The 18784-nt window shown below is 40.1% G+C and overlaps 2 protein-coding genes and 1 non-coding gene across 3 annotated transcripts; 2 read left to right on the top strand and 1 right to left on the bottom strand.

Moving 5' to 3' along the window:
- Window positions 1-1992: 1992 nt before the first annotated feature.
- On the top strand, window positions 1993-2065 carry trnaa-agc (transfer RNA alanine (anticodon AGC)). The gene has a single exon. It is a non-coding gene; the product is annotated as a tRNA-Ala (tRNA).
- Window positions 2066-3118: 1053 nt separating this feature from the next.
- On the bottom strand, window positions 3119-7479 carry ccdc25 (coiled-coil domain containing 25). The gene is made up of 9 exons (XM_008279007.1): window positions 7293-7479; window positions 7068-7115; window positions 6883-6922; window positions 6053-6104; window positions 5656-5731; window positions 5413-5516; window positions 4965-5167; window positions 4091-4136; window positions 3119-3937 (listed from the first exon to the last, which is right to left on the bottom strand). Exons 1-9 carry the CDS (start codon window positions 7315-7317, stop codon window positions 3908-3910), a joined length of 624 nt encoding a protein of 207 aa, XP_008277229.1. The 5' UTR covers window positions 7318-7479; the 3' UTR covers window positions 3119-3907.
- Window positions 7480-8777: 1298 nt separating this feature from the next.
- esco2 (establishment of sister chromatid cohesion N-acetyltransferase 2) lies at window positions 8778-18403 on the top strand. The gene is made up of 15 exons (XM_008279005.1): window positions 8778-8846; window positions 9824-9888; window positions 10161-10306; window positions 10475-10790; window positions 10970-11255; window positions 12398-12519; window positions 12777-12888; window positions 13196-13283; window positions 13441-13483; window positions 14339-14483; window positions 14622-14753; window positions 15078-15167; window positions 15398-15541; window positions 16364-16548; window positions 17649-18403. The coding sequence occupies exons 2-15, from the start codon at window positions 9836-9838 to the stop codon at window positions 17779-17781; spliced, it is 1995 nt and encodes a 664-aa protein (XP_008277227.1). The 5' UTR covers window positions 8778-8846; window positions 9824-9835; the 3' UTR covers window positions 17782-18403.
- Window positions 18404-18784: the final 381 nt, after the last annotated feature.

Genomic DNA, 18784 nt, shown 5'->3' with positions numbered 1-18784 from the left:
TGTCACCTCGGAATTAATAGGTGAACTGTTACAACCTTTCTGCTTTTCTGCTTGTCTTTGTTCTGCAAGAACATGAGTGACAATTAGTCACCAGTTTTTGAATTTTACCCCAAGATATAGACAGAAGAGGACCACGAATGGCCACACAATAAAGGGTGTTTACAAAAGCATGTAAAGTTTTTCCAAATTAACTGGCATATCAGCCCAAAATGCTAAGGTTCAGGAAGCAGCATTTAAAAAACAAAAACAGTATGTATTTATATTTTGTGATAGTCTTATGTACATAAAGCAACAGCTGAAATTGTGAGGATTACCTTTTTCCCCCCCAGAAAATCTTCTGATGATCAGTGCTGATCCCTGCTGGTTCTGTGTGGATATAAAACGGACTTATCATATTTATACTGATTCCAACAGCTACTTAACCAGTAGAGATACAGAAATAGCAATAAATAACATTAAGTAAACATTTACTGATTTATTTAAAGTAAACCTAAAGTTGCAAAAATTCTCAAAATTTTAGAGTAGTCAAATTAGGTAAAATGACATTTTTTGCAGTTAAAAACAAAATGCCTTATGTAGCTCCAGATAGACCTGAAAGCTGTACATGTGTCTGTGTTGCCACCTACAGGCAAAAGAAATAATAACTCCAATTCAGCTTTTCTCCTGGTTAATACTGCACCTGTGGAAGTGCAAGGCAGAAGTTAAAAAAAAATGGGAGTGTGTAATTATGACTTTTATCTCATTATTACTGTGACAGGAAAAAAGAAGAAAAACTATCTCATGATATGCCGGGTAATGGGAGGCTTTAGAGTTTTTGTGAGAACAAACAAGATTTTAAGATTTCTTCAGTGTCAATAAGTGCTTCACTGATAACTGTCAGTACATATTGTTAAAAAGAAAAAACAATGTTAATTGTTTATTTGGTGTAATAGCTAATTGTTTTGTAGCCTGAAGTGCAACTCACTGTATCTGTGACAACACTGTATTTCATATTTATGACATATAGGCCCATATATTGAAAATACAGGCCCAGAAATAGAAAGTCAATGCAGCAAAAGTAAATACACCTGGGGTCACTGACACATAACTTAGAAGAGCTGTAGAGAAGACACTTAACCCTGTCTGGACAGAAGAAGCCTTCTTTGACTTACCTGGACTACTTTTGGAGGCCTTATAGTGATGCACCGCTCCTTGGTCGAGATGGACAAGTTCCTGGGTCAGAGGTCCAACAACGTCAAGGAAATACTCAATAACAAGGGGAGAAAGAAAACTTAATTGAGTAGGGTGACCACATTTTGTTTACCAAAAACCAGGACACTTGGCCCGTCAATGATATACTCAAATGATACTCAAAATTTACTCAAAGATGCCTTATAATGTCAATACATTGAAAACCAGGACATTTTCATCATTTTATTAAAAAACAACCAGGACGGCCAGGACAGGATGTGAAAACAGGACATGTCCTGGGAAAATGGGATGTTTGGTCAACCTAAAATTGAGTACACTTGTGATTTCCATCCGGCCTAATGACATGAACACATTTTAAAACAATAATTTTTATTTTATTTTTTTAAAAAGATCTATGAACACCAGAACTTTCTCAGTTTGGGACCTATGAGCTGTAATTGTGTGCATCATGGCACCACATGGAAAACTATTGCCATACCATACATGCATACAGCAAGACCAGTGACCAACTAAAAACCTGTCCCAACAAACTCAAAGGTACAGAATGAGCCATGGAGCTACTAGTCAGAGTAGTTGTCCTGTTACAATGATGAGGCAGACAGGCCTGTACTGGCACAATCTAACACTAAAACACAGGCAGGCAAGAACTTCAGACTTGACACGGTTTTGGGGCATTTTATAGAGAAAGGTAGAGTGACAAAACCCGCCTCGGAAAGGCTCGGAGGAATGAAAGAACGTCGAATCCGAGCTTGGTTCTATAGGGAGGGCCTGAGATGACGACGTCATAGTATGTGCTAGTACGGGGGATTAGCTCAAATGGTAGAGCGCTCGCTTAGCATGCGAGAGGTAGCGGGATCGATGCCCGCATCCTCCACAGCTCCTTTTCTTTCTCGACCGGTAAACAAGAAGACAACGACACAGTTTTCACCACTAACCAGCTACAGCTTGCAGGTATTTCAACCGAAGTGTATAACAACAACCTGTGGTATTCCACGTTTGAAGCTCCTGAAAGACTGATCAGCAGTGGTACTTTGTTCATGTAAATAAATGGTAGAAGAAAAAAAAAGGTATGAAGTACTATATGTCTTCATTGGCTTCTCGTTTTTAACATAAGTAATTATGATGCCATATTCTATTTTAGTGCTAGTAGAGCTATTTTAGTGACCCACAAAAAAAGAGGATTTAGCAGCCTCTTGCAGCACAATCCCATTGTACGCTTATACAGACTAACATGTTGAACCAACATCAGTGTATGTAAGAGGTATTTTCTTGTTAGCTTAATAAACTTAATTATAAATAAACTATTGTTTTATTTTAATTTCTTAATTTTCAGGATGTGAAAGTGAACATATACTAGAGTTGCAACAATTTATCAATTAATTTAATTACTACTTGCTGTTTTGATAATCCATTTATCATCCATCCATCCATTATCTATACACCGCTTAATCTTCATTAGGGTCATGGGGGGTCTGGAGTCTATCCCAGCCAACTTAGGGGACACCCTGGACAGGTCACCAGTCTATCACAGGGCTACACTTAGAGACAGACAACCAAGCACACTCACATTCACACCTGCGAATATGGAATCAATTAACCTCCACATGTTTTTGGACTGTCTACGCTGCACGGGGAGAACATGCAAACTCCACACAGAAAGATCCCGGGTGTCCTCACTTGGATGCAAACCAGCGATCTTCTTGCTGCGAGGCAATGATGCTAATCACAGAGCCACCTTGCTTGCAGTCCCGTCCATTTATCAGTTTAAGTTAAACAAAAAACGGGGGGGGGGGTCACAACTCTTTGATTTCAGCTGAATACTTTTTGGTTTCTTACCTCCTTTGTGATTACAAACTTAACATCTTTGGGTTGTCGACAAAACGCATCATCATCTTGAGCTTTGGGAATCAATAATCAACAGTGTTGACCATTTTCTGACATTTTATAGACCAAACATCTTATCAATAATTTGAGATAACAATCTGCAGATTAATCAACAAGCAAAAATAATCAGCAGTTGCAGACCTAACACCTGCAAGTCTAAACTGGAGCTACTGTCATGATGTCATGACAGGAGATTATATTGGTACTGCAGGCACATCTGAATCTGCTAAATAATAACTAAATGACAGACTGAGATTGTTTTTAATGCATGAGCAGAATATTTCACAGTGCAAGCATCAATTACTAACAACAGATTGTGAGTGTAATTCATACACAGAATTGTACTCAATAAAATCTGACATGCAGAGAAATGAACACATAAAGAAAGGGAGCAGGGGGGGTTGGCAGCCTCAACAAAATGCTGTTTAAATGAGTAATTAAATCAAACACACCCACACAGACTCCAGTTTTATCAACATCAGTCGACATGGCAGTGAAAACCCCGTCAAACAATGTTCTGCTGAGTGTTTCTCCCCCTAAAATGATCCTCAATATTCCTGTTGTCCTGTGCTTCTTCATCCACAGTGTCCTCCTGTGATGAAGAGGTCAGCCAGCTCGGTTTGGTCTGAAAGCAGTTTCTGAACCGCAAGTCCCAGGGCCGTCCCTCGCTGGCTCGTGTTCTGCTCTGAGTGTCCAAAAGCAAAAGGTATCCATTTGTTTTTGTTTGTTCTTTTTTTTCAGTGTCAGTGCAGAGTTACAGCAAGCAAAAGCAGCAGGGGAGCGTCCCCACAGCAGATCGCCTGTCTGCTTGCTGCCTCCTCGTTTTCACCTCTTACATGAAGTCGTCTGAATCGTAGCCGTCCTGCAGAATGCAAAAGACCACAGTCAGTATTGTCGTCCTAAAACGGCTGTTCTTCTGACGCAATAATTCTGTTTATCAACAACAATATGAACAACTCAGAAACTCTGACTAGTTCAAATACTGTGATCTCTGTGAGTTGCTTCATGTCCTCACCTCATTAGTTTTCATGTTTTCACCCTTCATCAATGAAGAATAGTTCCTGAAGAGACCAAAACAGACTTATTACACAGTGTTGACGCAATACCGCTTTAAGCTGCTGCCTTTAGTGCTTCAAAAAGATTCAGAGTCATGCTGCTACAGGTCACTAACCTGACAGGAAGACAAGGAATACTGGGCACGACCCAAAATCCAACCGAGATTCATTGAGTGAGACAGCACTAACACTGGCAGCAGCACAATCACGTAAAGAGCACAAAACCTGTTGCTACAAAGAGGGGAACCTTTTGATGCCAGACTCTCCATGTGTTTCCATGTGAGAGTAATCCCAACTATGAAACTACATCTCTGGACATGGCGTTTGACCTCCTCATAACTAAATGGAAGAAAAGAACTAGATTGGCCAGGACCAAATGGTCAGTGTCCCATAAAGTCAGTAAAAGCTGTTATAACAATTACTAAGTCATTTTATGTGCACAATATGTTGTTTTCTCTGACCTCTGCCGCATAAACACATAAAAAACAAACCAGCATGGCTGAGTGTATCCCAGATGGAGATTCCTACTGTAGTAAAATAGCCGTTCCAGTCGACTGACTTTTTTGCTTTAAAATGACCTCTCTTATTTATCTTTCCTTTAGTTCGGCTGAGGTGATGATCAGTCCAACTGGTAAAAGAAACCTACACTGCACAGAATGTAGATGTTCCTTTTCAGTTAAAAAGTAAAATAAGTAACTTTTATCTCAAAACATAGCCTGATGAGACAATAAAAGCCACTCTGTCTAAAAGCAAACTATTTTATACAAGTGAAACGTTTTCTTTTTTCACTGCAACACAAATTTACTGAACATTTGTCCTGGACTTGAAGCCTACCTGAGCTCCTCCATCTCTTTTTTCCTCTTCTGCTCCTCCTTCTCTCTCTTCTTCTGTTCCTGGAGTTGAGCTTTCTTCTCGTTCCTCTCCTCCCGGTCTCTTGATTCCTTCTCTGCTGCCAGGTCAGGATATCGTTCGTCTTTTGTTTTCTCCAGACGATTTACGATCTCGTTGATCTTCTTCTCCACCGCCACGATCTTCACCTGAGAGAAGCAGAACGAAACACTTCTGTTGGTGATGAATGCAGATGGCAGAAGATCAACTTCATTATAGAGAAAACATGAAGCTGAGTGAAGATAATGCTTAATACTGAGGATCAGATTGTGGATTTTTCTTTTCAAACAGAACTGACTTCAGCATAACAACCCATCATAGCAAACAGGAACCTTCAACTTTGAGTTACATCCTTGTCTTTTTCCCCCCAGTGTCTCATCAGTGGTTTTCTGACCTCTTTCTGACGATGGAAGCCGATTTGTCCGACGTCCATGTCTCCCGTTTTCTTCAGATTGGCCCACGGTGTGTAAACCACATTGATGTTGTTCATCTTACAGCCTGACAGCAACACAATAAACCTTAGTATGCTGAACAAGGTTTACAGACAATATGTCACAAAAAAGCAGGAAGAAGCTTTCACAGGACGACTTCTCAGGTCAGCAATTAGGTTTCAAGGTGAACTGTTTTTTTTCCTTACCTTGGATGCTGTTGTTTTTCACCAGCTGTGCACAGTCTATCAGCACCTCTGGAGGAATATCATCTATGGTATGACCCTGAAAAAGAACCACAAAGAACAATCAGAGTGTGTAGGATACCACGTAATATTCACATCAATGCCACTTTCAAACAGACACCACAGTGATGTTGTGATGCTTTAATAACCTTGAACTGCCAACTGATGATTATATTCCTTAACAATCATTCTGCTGATTATTTTCTTTAAAAACCATGTTTGTGTCTTCCAACCAACTGTCCAAAGTTTACTTTGTTTACTGTCAAATCAGACAAAGAAAAGCAGCAAAAACCAAAACATTATGAAACTCCAACAAGGTGTTTCAATATGCATTTTAATACATGGTACATTGACTCATTACCTTTGGCAACCGTAGGTAAACGTGAGCCGAAGACAGTTTGTCCACATGAAACCTGGACAAGAGGAAAAGTTTTAAAATTTAAAGATGGCACAAAAGTACGTAGACATGGAGAAAGCAAAAAGAAAAAACACAAGGAGAGGGAAAAAAAAGTCGAGGTATGTTTTGTGAGGTCGAGCTAAACTTTCTTGGGATCTCACAAAACTTTCTCCTCGCAAAACACATCTGGGTGTTCTTGGGAGTATGGAGAAACGACAATGGAGGACACCCACCCATGCGAGAGTTTTATTGAGTTTTATTTTGAAATTGGCCTAAAGTATAAAGACATTAAAGCAGTGCTTAGCATGAGGCACAGTTTTCCCAAAACATCCAATAAGAGTGATGGGACTTTTGCGAGATCTCTCAAAAGATACCTCTATTTTTTTCCCTCCTCTCCCTGTTTTTTTTTTTCCTTTCTCCATGTCCCTTCCAGGTCTCAGTTCAAAAGATTAGTTCAACTAGAAAAAACCAAAACATAAAAAGTCTGATCCTCTGTGTTCAAGTGGAAGATTAGAAACAGAAAACTGAGGGCAAATGAGTCCACATGCACTTGCTTGATGATAATTTCCACATACAACATGTGTGTCACTGTCTGCACACTTTTATTGTGTGTTTAGTCACTTTACAGTGGGGCTGAACAATTAGTCAAAACATTATTGAAATAATGAAGTGGTAACAGCAGCAGCCGCAGTTTTCTGATAAAGATAACACATGTCACATTGTTTGACCTACTTCACTACAGTAAAGCTACAGAAACATCTCACAGCAAGCTAATTCAAGATAAAGAACCTCACCAGATGTCTTCAGGCCATCCGTACTTGATAAGATCCTCGTCTGTTGACAAACAGCTTCGTGTTAGAGCTGATGTGGTATCATTTACACAAAAGCTGACTGAACAGATAAACATTCAGAGAGACAGAACAAATATAGCTGCGTTAAAAAAAAGGGCGTGTGGTTGATCCACCGACAACAATCTTACTTTCATACTTGTCTTTTCCCATGTAGATTGTGAAGGGAGGATTCACCACTGAAAAGGACACAAGACACTGACAGTTACTGAGTGAAACAGCAACCACAGCAGGGACACAACACATAAAAGACACAGAACGAGACAAATAAAAAAAACAGCTTTAAAGAGCAGTGAGCTAACCAGGCTACTAGCTGCTAGCTACTAGCCTGCTGCTAGCTCCGCGGATCTACTTACCGGCACTTGTGAAGTAAAACACCATTTTAGGTCAATTAAAACTCGCCGCCAAATGACGAACACGAAGTGTAAAAAGTCTGAAAGCCTAAACGCTAACTATGAAAACAAGAAAGTATCATGAGCTGTGTGCTGACTGATCGCCGCTGCTGTCACTGCTCGCATGTACAAGTTGACCCGGAAGTTGTTAGTTAGCTGAGTGAAGCTATTGACTGTTAGCAACTACTGCAGCTACTAAATAAGAGCTTCAGGTCCATAAACCAGTCCCTAATGAATCAATGCACTCCCCCACAGTGCTTTATAACTGTACATTCTGTTTGTTGATGCTGTTTTTTGTTTAATTTTTTTGTTTGGGTGCATGGGAATTTGGTTGTTTTTGGTGACACATGAGACAGTTTTCCAAATGAGAGTCTTTAAAATCCCAAATTAGTTCTTTTCATATTAGAGTCTGTTTGCCATTCATGTTGTGGCAATCCTAAGAGCTTCAGTAAAAGCAACTGGACTTCAACCTTTGGCTACTGAAGATGTTTCACCTTCAGGAGATCTGAGAGGGGAGGAGACCATCTATGTTGAACTGGAGCAGCCGTCTGTAAACAATCAGTTGTCTGGTAGATCTAACACAGTTTTGAGATCTCTCCCCAACAAGTTCTACCACCATCAGCACCTTGAGTCATCCCTGACCAGTCAGTTTCACAGCCAGTCACACCTCGAGACATGCAAGTCTTTGGTTGTTAATGAATCATGAGCCATATGAGTCGACAACTATGTTTCCATATGAAAACAAATGACTGAAATTGAGTGGATAAATGAAGCATGCTCGATAAATGAAATACACATTATAAGGCCTAAAAACACGATGCAGATGATCATGTTGTCAGGAAGTTTCTGAAAGATCTAGTCAGCATGGTGAAAGATCTTTTTAGTGTTGATGTTGTTCACAAAGCCATGCATAGCCGGGCACCTGGGAACATGTCAGAACTTCTCTGGCTCAATGAAATGTTTCTCCTCTATTGACATTTTTAAGAAAATCTCATGCTGTACATGTTATCAGCGGTCTTGGTTGCCAGTAATATTTATTTTAGAAACTGATCTTACAAGCTGCTGTCCTATTTTGCCTTCTTTTAGCATTTTAGACAATTTTCTATAGCTTTACAAATCAAATTTAGAATTATCTGGCACTTTGGTCAAGTCAGGTGCTTTTAAAAGTGTGGTATTACTAAATAAATAAATGAATAAATTTGATGTGCATTGTAGTGTGAAAAATGCTCAGTTTGTGGAGTTTGTAAAAATGTAAGAAGGTAAATATCGACGGCATATAGAGCCACCAATATTATTTTGAAGAGTAAGATCGGAAGTCCCTCCAGACCTTTACTTTGGTAACTCGATGAATGCGAGGCGCTGTTTCTGGTCACGTGCTGCAGTTTTTTTCTTAGGACTGCGCGCGCTGTTCGAAAAACACACAGAAGAACCGCGCGTAGAACAAGCAGGATCAGCGCGAGCGCCTCAAACTTTACACCGACATTTATGGTTTTGTGAAGCTCAGCAGAAACCTGCTCGGTAAGAAAAATAAAAGGCCTGATGTTGTTGGAGTTTTGGTCTTTGACACTGTGCTTGTCTCTCTACGAAACGTATTTAGATGTTTAGACGGAGACGTATTTACTTGTGATATAAGCAGCGATAATTGAATGTGCGCTTGTCCGTCCGAGCTTACTCATGTTTAACACTATATTTACTTCGTTTTTTTATTGAACACGCAGACAGTCGGTCCTGCCCAAATGTAGACGACTGCTCATCGATACTGACACGCTTGGTACTTTATATCGGACGCAGAAGTCACCCTTGTATGATCTACTCATCCCGCCAATTATCCGTTCACCTCCAATTTAGCTCTTAAATAAGCGGCTCGTTAGCTAACAAGCAACGCTAAGCTAATCTAAGCTAACGTTCACGTCGCGATAATTTATTTGTGCAGTTTCAGACATATCGTTATATCGAGCACCCTCTTCGAGATCATAATCGAGCATAAAGCTCGTAGATATAAAGATCTAGTGTTCTGCGGTGGCCCTTGTAGGCTCCATACACTCTGCTGCTGACACAGTCAAACACAACTCCTCCTGAAAAGCTGCTAATTTAGCATCAAACACAGAAGGTGACCCAAAGGTGTGCTGCTGACTGTGACTCTCTACGACCTCCAATGGAAAGCTTGTGCTGTTAGGCCCTGGATTTCAGAGGAATTACTCGAATTATCAGCAATAATATCATAACATACTAACAGATGATTCTTACTGTAAATGTGGCTGTGGTTATTTTGTGCTACCCAACAGTGTATTATATTCTGTCTTTAAGACTCAACATAAATGGTATTACAATAAAGTTGGGAAATTGTAAATGTATTACATAGGAAATGCTTCACCTGCTTTTCTGGAGTTTGGAGACATACCTGAATGTACATCAACAACCTTTATTTCAAAGGTGAAATGCTTAAAGTTATTATGTACAAGACACAAGACCTGATAATTTGAATCTGTGTGTAGGTGAAGTTGAAAATGATGCCCAGGACTACCAGGAAGAGAAAGCTCCCGTCTCTGGACTCTGACAGGTAGGCTGTGAACACATGGCGATCAAATATTTCTTCAGATGGTTGACTTGCTAATTTACTTTCAACTGTACTCTCTGATAAATTGAAACCCTGAGATGTTGGAAAATTATTTTTTTGTTGCTTAATCCTGCCTTCATTGATATATTGTGTATCCTCATATTCAGTGTTTCATTTGCATTCATTTGTTTTCATTTGGAAACCTGAGAAGAGCTGTGTTGAATCTGTGGCATTGTAGTTATTTCTCACCTGATCTTTTGCTGCTCAAACTTCAGTGACCCGTCCAAGAAGGGGGTTAGAGAGGAGATGTCACCCGTGAAGAGGAGATCCCCACGAAAGCCTCCAACAAGAAAGAAGCCAGTCGGATGTCCGGACAAGGAGAACTGCTCCTCCCCACAGAAGTCCCCACGTAAACCAGCAGGTAGGATAGATTGGTGAAAAGTGTGGCAAAGATGTTTTTGTTGGATGGCTTGACACCAATATTTGCTATCTCTATATCTGGTCTTTATGGTTAGCAAGTTAAGACATAGTACGGATGAGCACTGTCATTTGATATGTATCTCACAGTCTTTGTATCTGTTTTTTCAAGGCTCACCAGCCCAGTCGCCCCGCAAGTCTCCATTCAAACCTTCCTTGGTTACAAGCTCCTTCTATGGCAAGCAGAAGCCTATCTATCTCACTCCGCTTGAGAGGAAGGCGATAAAAGAGTCTCTGCCGTCACGTCTTCCTTCTCCTCCCTCTTCTTCTCCTCCTTTGGCCAAAAAGCCAGGAAAGAAGGCTAAGAAGAACTCTAAAGGAGGCAGCAAACCCAGAAAGGCGACTACAGGACCTAGTAATGGGAGGAAGACAGCTTTTAAATATACAGCATCTACAAAGCCGATCAAGCTGTCAAAAATCAACAGCAGGTTTGTTTTAATTTACACCACAATACAGTCGTGACTGTTATGTTGGTGCTTCAGCAGCTTTTTGACACCATGCTTTAGTTTCATGGACCTCAGAGGTTTCATGTTATTATCATGAGTTTTTGTAGTTGTGTTTATCTTTAATGTATTTTTCCTAACAACTGCATTATTTAATTCAACAGTGATGCTGCTGTGACCACAGCACCTGCCAGCAGCAACCCTGGAGAGCCTAAAAAAGCAATCACCATCACGTTCAGCAGCCTGAAGCCCAAGCCCAAGATCTTTGTTGGAGCTGCTTTCTTTAGTACAGGGAAAAAACCTACGTCCATGTACAAGAAAGCTGCACCCAAGTCGTACTCCAGGCCAGCTTCAGTCCCAGAGAAAAACAAAGCTGTACTGCCACAGAGCGAGACATCAAAGCAGCAGGTCGCTTCAATGACAAAGCAACAGCAGAAAGAACCAGAAAAGGTAAGTCTATTATATATTGTTTATTTAAATGCCAGATAAGTTGTCACCAGTATAGTTTAAGCATATTTTAAAGTTTTATGTCATCTCTTAATGTCCATTTTATTTCATATTATCAAGTGAATTCTGTATCCCACACAAAAGTGGATTGCTTTGTTCTTACGAACAGTACCAACAGCTCAGTTTCAGAATGCCGTGAAGTGGAACAGAAAGCTTAATAGTTGTAGAGTTAAGAGTGAGATGGGGCACAGGATTTATTAATTTACTTGCCCAAAGAGCAGGAGTGGTTCAAATTTAGGACAATATTAAGCCATCTTAAGAAAGAAAAAAAACTAGTGTGCATCTTTTTTAAAACACAAATTTAAAGATTTATTTTTAATATACCTTAACAAGTACTTAAATAGCATGCAGACAAGAAAAGGACTTATGGCTACACTCAACTTTGAGGGGCTAAACAGAAAGACATTTCAAGTCTCATTTTTAAATGAATGAGGAAGCCAAAATAATTATTGAATTAGTATAATCAGATGTTTAAGAAAGAAAGGCTCTGCCCATTTTATTCCATTTAAGAGCTCCATAAAATATCTTCACATCTGCTTAAAGATGAAGTGTTTTACTTCAGTAAACAATCAAATGTGGTCTGGAAACCGATTTCCAAAACGTGGTGTTGTATGTTTTAGTGCTGCAACTATTAATCAACTTCTTTTTTTGGTTGCTGTTACATTATAAAGGAACATTTCCAAGAAACTATACACAATACTGGGCACACTGAGAACCTAGCATAAAGAATATCCAACTGGCTTAAAGTTTTAAGAATCACGCTTAACAAACAGATACTGTTTGGAGTCTGGGGACACGATTAAAAATGTAAAGAGTAAAATTAAAATCTGATTAAGGAATGTCAGCCATGTAAGGATAAATACTTTTTCTAACACCCTCAGTGCCTTTGGTTTTTCCTTTTGTTGTAAAGATTCCTCAGAGGGACATACGGTTTTTTCTTTGATTTTTAGGAAGATGAGTTATCACAGAGCTTCAGAGGTGTTGCTTAAATCTGAAGGCGTCTTTGTAACTCGTACATCCCAGTCTGAAATTGACCTGATATTGTCAAGTTAATGTCGATATTTTATCCTGGTTGCTTCCTGCAGACGGCTGTCCAGCCGGTCAATAGAGAGGAGAACCAACTGAGCACCAAACAGAGAGTGAGGTGTGATCCATCCGACTGGATTGACTCTGATGATGATGAGTTTAAAACTGTGCAGCCAGTGAGGTACATTACTGATGCGTGAAAGTTTAACTGTCCTTAATTTTGTTTTTAGTTTTTTATGCAAATTAAAAGTAATGATGTCTGATGTTCTGTTGAGTCTAAAAAGCACCATAGTACTTCAATGGTGTGTTTAAAAAAAAAATCTGTTAATCCCTGACAAAAGATTTCTATATGTGTATATATATACTATATATATATTTTTAGTTTTGGGGAAAATCTGTTACTCCAGGTAACCAATGATCTTCATTTTCTTCCCTCAGTTCTACGAAAGCGTTAAAAGAAAAGTATGTGATTACCCGGGAGGTTAAGATTGTGTTGTCAAGGACCTCTACATCAAGCTCTGCAGCTACAGCCTCATCCTCCAACACTCAGGTACACACGCACATGTTGATATGTTTGTTGGATAGAAATTTTGCTCTTGAAAATTAATAAGTTGACTAAGTTCAGTTTAACAGTCTAAACAGAGATGTGGGTCGAGTACTTGACGGCCTACTAGACTCTGAGTGAAGTTTGTCATCTGTCAAAATCTGAGAATCCACACAGACCATTCTGTGGATGTCACAGGCTTCAACAGTTTCATGTCAGTGGTGTCAGCAGCTTTCTGTGTGTGCGTCCACAAGACGGTGTAATCCTGCTTTAAGCTAGATTTGTATTAACATTAAACACCTCTCTCTCCTAGGATGATTTTGTGACAGAAAGTGGCTCCGAGCCTGTCTTCGACCTGAGTGATATTAACCCCAGCAGCGCTGCCTCCAGCCCGCCCAAAGGTGTGTGTGCATGCTGTTTTAGTCCCAATGCTTCACTTAAACACTGACCGGCACAAACCAAATCCCGTAGACCTCACATCTGCTTTATCCATTGCTGTTGCTTTTTTTTAATGTTTCCAAAGTCATTGTTACATGAAAGCTGTTTAATTTTCTCCAGAGCCTGCTGCGGTGTACCCCATATTTGGTTCTGCCTCAAAAAGGTGAGGCGGTTTGTGTATAAAATGTATTTATACTGTATTGTTTAACAAGGCATGAAGGGAAATTTCTGTATGACAAGAAACGGTGAGTGTGTCCTGCAGAAGGTAAAAGATTTTAAAGTTAGAAGATGGAAAACATGATCAAAATCTTCTCTTGATAAATACATTCACTGGGAAGATGAACAGCAAAAGGATGAAAGAGTGGACAGTCAATCACGAGACTAGTTTGAAGATGTTCAACCCTGATCTTATTAGTTTGGAGTACTTCCACAAATCAATAGCTGTTAATTTAACATTTATAAAAAATAAATAAATTGCAGCCTGTACCAATGTGTAGTGTTGAGTCACTTTGAATACCATGTTTTTTCTTGGCAGTTTTTTTTGGTCTCTTTTGTTTCATTTTGTTTAATTCTGGGTTTTTATGTTTTGTTTGTTTTGCATCAACTGAAACAACACTGGCTGCAGGGTGGCGCAGTTGGTAGCACTCGCAGCAAGAAGGTTGCCGGTTCGCGTCCCGGTGGGGGCACCGGAATCTTTCTGCGTAGAGTTTGCATGTTCTCCCTGTGCAGCGTGGGTTCTCTCTGGGTTCTCCGGCATCCTCCCACAGTCCAAAAACATGTTGAGGTTAATTGGTGATTCTAAATTGTCTGTAGGTGTGAATGTGAGTGTGCTTGGTTGTCTGTCTCTAAGTGTAGCCCTGTGATAGACTGGCGACCTGTCCAGGGTGTCTCCTGCCTTCGCCCTAAGTTGGCTGGGTTCAGGCTCCAGCCCCCCCCGTGACCCTCGTGAGGATAAAGCGGTGTATAGATAAAGGATGGATGAAACAACACTGCAATATTTTTATTTTATGCCCTGCAGGTTGAAGAGCACAGCTCTGCGGACTCCGGTGTCCTGCAGCACCCCCTCTGGCACAGTAATGTCAGTTCAAACTCCTTCTGCAGCCGCTAAAGAGCGAAGTGCTCGCAGGAGGAAGGAGAAGCAGGATGATGACCAGCTCATCATTGTAAGACATGGATTTACATTATTTGTGTCTTCAGTAGCTGGTTGTCATGTTTTGGTTTGACAATACATGTCACAAGTAGGTTGGAGTGGGGAAAAGTGGAGTTTATAGTTGAGTGTGTGTGTATTTTTTTTCTGTCAGGATGCAGGTCAGAAACAGTTCGGAGCAACAACCTGCAGCTCATGTGGGATGGTATACAGTGCAGATAATCCGGAGGACAATTTCCAGCACACCCAGTTCCACCAGCGCTTCCTTGACTCCATCAAATTTGTGGTAAAACTTCACTCCTACTTTCACCCTCTGAATTATTTAGTACAGAGACACCTTTAGAGTGCACAATATCAGTTTGAGACTATCTGAGGTGTGATAAACGTTTTAAAAAGGATTGTAAAAGAATAACTCAACAATATTTGAACATGGGTTGAGCAGATTTAAAATGTTTGTCAAGTTACGAGGTCGCAGAAAACAAACTGCTTGATTACAGAGCTCCATCACTTCAAGGATTACCTCAGAACTTATACAATTTGAAGCCTCGAGCAAATGATAATTATCACCGAGGCTCGTAACTGCAGCATCTTTCCTCTGTTGTGTTTGCAGGGCTGGAAGAAGGAGCGGGTGGTGGCCGAGTTCTGGGATGGAAAAATTCTCTTGGTCATGCCAGATGATCCCAAATATGCCGTTAAAAAGGTGTGGGCCTGCACACTGCAGCACTTAAGTTTTTTTTATTTTTTATTTCTCATCACATGTGTAGTATGAAATCTGCCATCACTTCATCAGCCAAAAGCACAGTTAGAAATACAGACAGTCGAACATGTTACTGAGTGACAAAGAACATACAGAGATTCAACAAATTTGACTAAAGTGTACAAATCTGTTCTTTAATGTTTTAATGCCTTTTGCTGTTTGGTTGAGTTCAGGCTGAGGACGTGCGCCGTGTAGCGGACAGCGAGTTGGGTTTCCAGCAGGTGACTCTGAGTAGACCGACGCAGGCTAAAACCTACCTGTTCATCAACACAGAGCGAATGGTGGTGGGATGTCTCGTGGCTGAACCCATACGACAGGTAGGACTGTGTGAAACTAGCATGTGTGCCTTCTTTTATTTGTTTAAGTTAATTTATTTGACAGGGACAATGCCTATTGATCAGATAAAATACTGTAACTATACCAGAGTTGGCGCTATAAACAATAGTTCATAAAGACTTTCTCAATGTTTTTCACAGCCACTGACCTTACAGAAGTCTACTCTTGACTAGCACTGCAGTCAGCAGTGGTTTGAGTCCGTTTTAGTCTTTCAGAGTTAAATACCCTTTAAAGTGTTTTGTTTGTCCAGTTACATTTGCAGGCAACTCTGAAGGCTCCTCCTGTGGAGAAATAATTTCATGATTAATAAAAAACAAGTTCATAGTACCTTTTCTGAGGAAATGAAGCAGCAAGAAAATCCAAATAACTTAAAGAAGCCAAGAAGTACAGCTGTCGGAACAAAACCAGTCAAATGACAAAGGAATCTACTCTCTACAGTAACTCAGTCAGCTGGTGAAATCCACTGAGAAAGTGACCTACAGACATCGGATCAGACATGAGGTTTATATAGTAACTAAATGTCATTCCTCTGTCAAATGGTTTTGGGACAATGAAAGTTTTCAGTCAAATACCAGCAAATTTTCTTGGTAAAAGACCCCCAAACCCTCCACAAACACACGAGTCACAAGAGTGCAGCATCCTTCCAGAAACTGAGGGAAAACCCCAACAGTGTCTCTGGTGGTTTATTTTGTCATGTCCTGTATTTGTTTCATTCTGAATCAGTAGTATTTCATTCTATGAAGTATGAGCTCATGTCAAGCAGGGCTTGCAGGCATCATGACTTTTGTATAAATACCCTGCAGGCTTTCAGAGTCCTCGAGCAGCCCGATCGACCCAAGGATATGACAAAGGACGACTTCATGGAGCGGCACAGAGCCTGGTGCTGCTCCACTGTCCCAGAAAAAGCTCTGTGTGGGATTAGTCGGATCTGGGTCTTCAGCCTGGCAAGACGACAGGGCATCGCAACCCGCATGCTGGACACCGTCAGGTAGACCGTCACACTCAGCACAAGTCTTAATATTGTCGTACAAATTAGCACATCCAACTTAGCCAAATAAAATGTACTGATGAGAAACGTTCATGATAGATCAGCTTTTGCATGTTACTGTGATTTTGATGAAACCTCTAAACCAGTAATAGCTGTTTAAATCATGACAACTTGATTTCTCCACATTTTGTTGTGTTGTTTAATTACCCTTTATTTACCATGGTTGAGTTTCACAGCTTTGGTTTTATCTGTTAGAACCCTGTTTTTGCCAAAAGCAATCATTGAGGTCTCAAAATCCCTTGATGCTAAAAACAGGTGCACAGATAATCAGTTTTTCCAATTAAGCTACCACTTTATTTGGATGTCAATTAAAAGTATGACCACTTCAAATATTCCTCTTCTCAAAATCCAGGAAAAACATAAACTTTAGATTAAAAGTAGAACGAGGGCAGTTACTGGGGGGGAACGAGGAGTTGCACAAAAAGGTGTTTGGCGAAAAGCATGAGTCTTCTGCAGCCTCAAAAAAAACATTATTTCTACACAAACAATTTCAAAACTTTGTTTTGTAGCTAGCACTTAGAGGCAGTGACTATTAATGCTTGTTGGGGTCAATTTACAGAGCACCTACTCACAGATGAAGTATGTCTTTATTATGCAGCAGATGATGAAAACTGCTGGCATCTTATTCTTACAGAAATGAACAATTTGAACTCATTAGCGAAGACCTCTTCAGCACAAACACATCCTCAGTATAGACTGTTGTGAAACTCCTTGTTTGTCTGAATCTCTACAAGAGTTGGAGACAAAACAGTTGGCATGACCCATACAACCACATAAATGTGAAATGCTCTATATGCTGAAATAAACCAGAATTATCCTTGAAGTTCTCATCGAAGAAAGCTTCAAATTTCATTTTTTCTTGTTTATGAAAACTCAAACCTCTTTGCCTCCAATTAAGAGCTAATGCAACTAATTACCTAAAATCTGCAAGGGGACCGCCACTCCAACAAAATGTGTGAACCATCTAAACTGACTGTAGCAGAGTCACACCCGTTTGTTATTGTGATGCTAGAGTAATCTTTCCCATTGTTTTTTCTTAGGAGCACATTCATGTACGGCAGCCATCTAACCAAGGAGGAAATGGCGTTCTCTGATCCGACACCTGACGGCAAACTGTTTGCCACCAAGTACTGCAACACACCAGCCTTCCTCGTTTACAACTTCATAGCATGAGGTTGGAGAAGGAGTTTGAATTCGGGGATTAAAGATGCCTTACTGATTCAATGGAGGTGTTGAAGTAGAACGTTGTGGTCCATGTTGACAGATCTTCAGGCAATTGTTAAAATTGTCTATCATATGCAAAGCGACAGCTGTTCAGGTTTTCCCTTGTTGACTAGGCTTTAGTTTTGTATGTGTTTAAGCTTCGGTTGTATAATTCTATTTCAGTCTGTGTTCAGGATTAGGTATGTGTAGAGTTTTTAAAGGTTCATGACATACCAGTCAGTATTTATATTCGGTACTGCCAGTTGGACTGTTGAATGTTGTATAATGGCAGCGCTTTGGTGTATTTACATTTTTGCTTTGCTAAAAAGCTCAAATGTTCAGTGAATGAAGTTGTTTCACAGGTCGTTCTTGAACTAAGAGATCGTTTGTCTTCTTGTGTTCAGGTTAATGACAACGTTAAACTTCTTTGATAATGTTCTTAATTTTGTTCTTCCTGCTCCCAGTTTGATGTTTTCTGAGCACATTGAAAGGAAATATTTACAGACATCAACCTGTTGAAAGGTAAAAGCTATTACTGTTTAAGGGCATTTGAACTGTAAATAGTTTTAATAAACATGTTGCCTTTGTTTTATGCTCAGGTTTATTTCTTGAAATTTCTTTCAAAGACTGCATTAACAGGAATGCAAACAGACACGTGGTGAAGAAAGAAAACTACCTGAGTAAAAAAAAAAAGTTGACCATTTAATCATATACTACACTTCCAATGATTTTGCCATTCGACCAGCTTGACTGACTCACTGACTTATATCAGTGCAACAGCGAACACTTTCCTGTAGCACATGCTCTTGACAGAAATGAGGGAGGTCTGAGCCTGCAGGCTGTATGTCAGTGCTTGGGAGGGTCGAGCCAGAAGGCTGCAAGCTGCACGACTGGGAGCTGAGATTCAGTGAACTCGGACCCTTTGCGGCATAAGTCTCAGACTGTTGTAAGTGGTAATGGTAACTTTTCTACT

The sequence above is a fragment of the Stegastes partitus genome, unplaced genomic scaffold, assembly GCF_000690725.1.
Source record: "Stegastes partitus isolate 25-593 unplaced genomic scaffold, Stegastes_partitus-1.0.2 Scaffold142, whole genome shotgun sequence".
In the NCBI taxonomy this organism is placed as follows: Eukaryota; Metazoa; Chordata; class Actinopteri; family Pomacentridae; genus Stegastes; species Stegastes partitus.
This window is presented reverse-complemented; position numbering and strand designations above follow the sequence as displayed.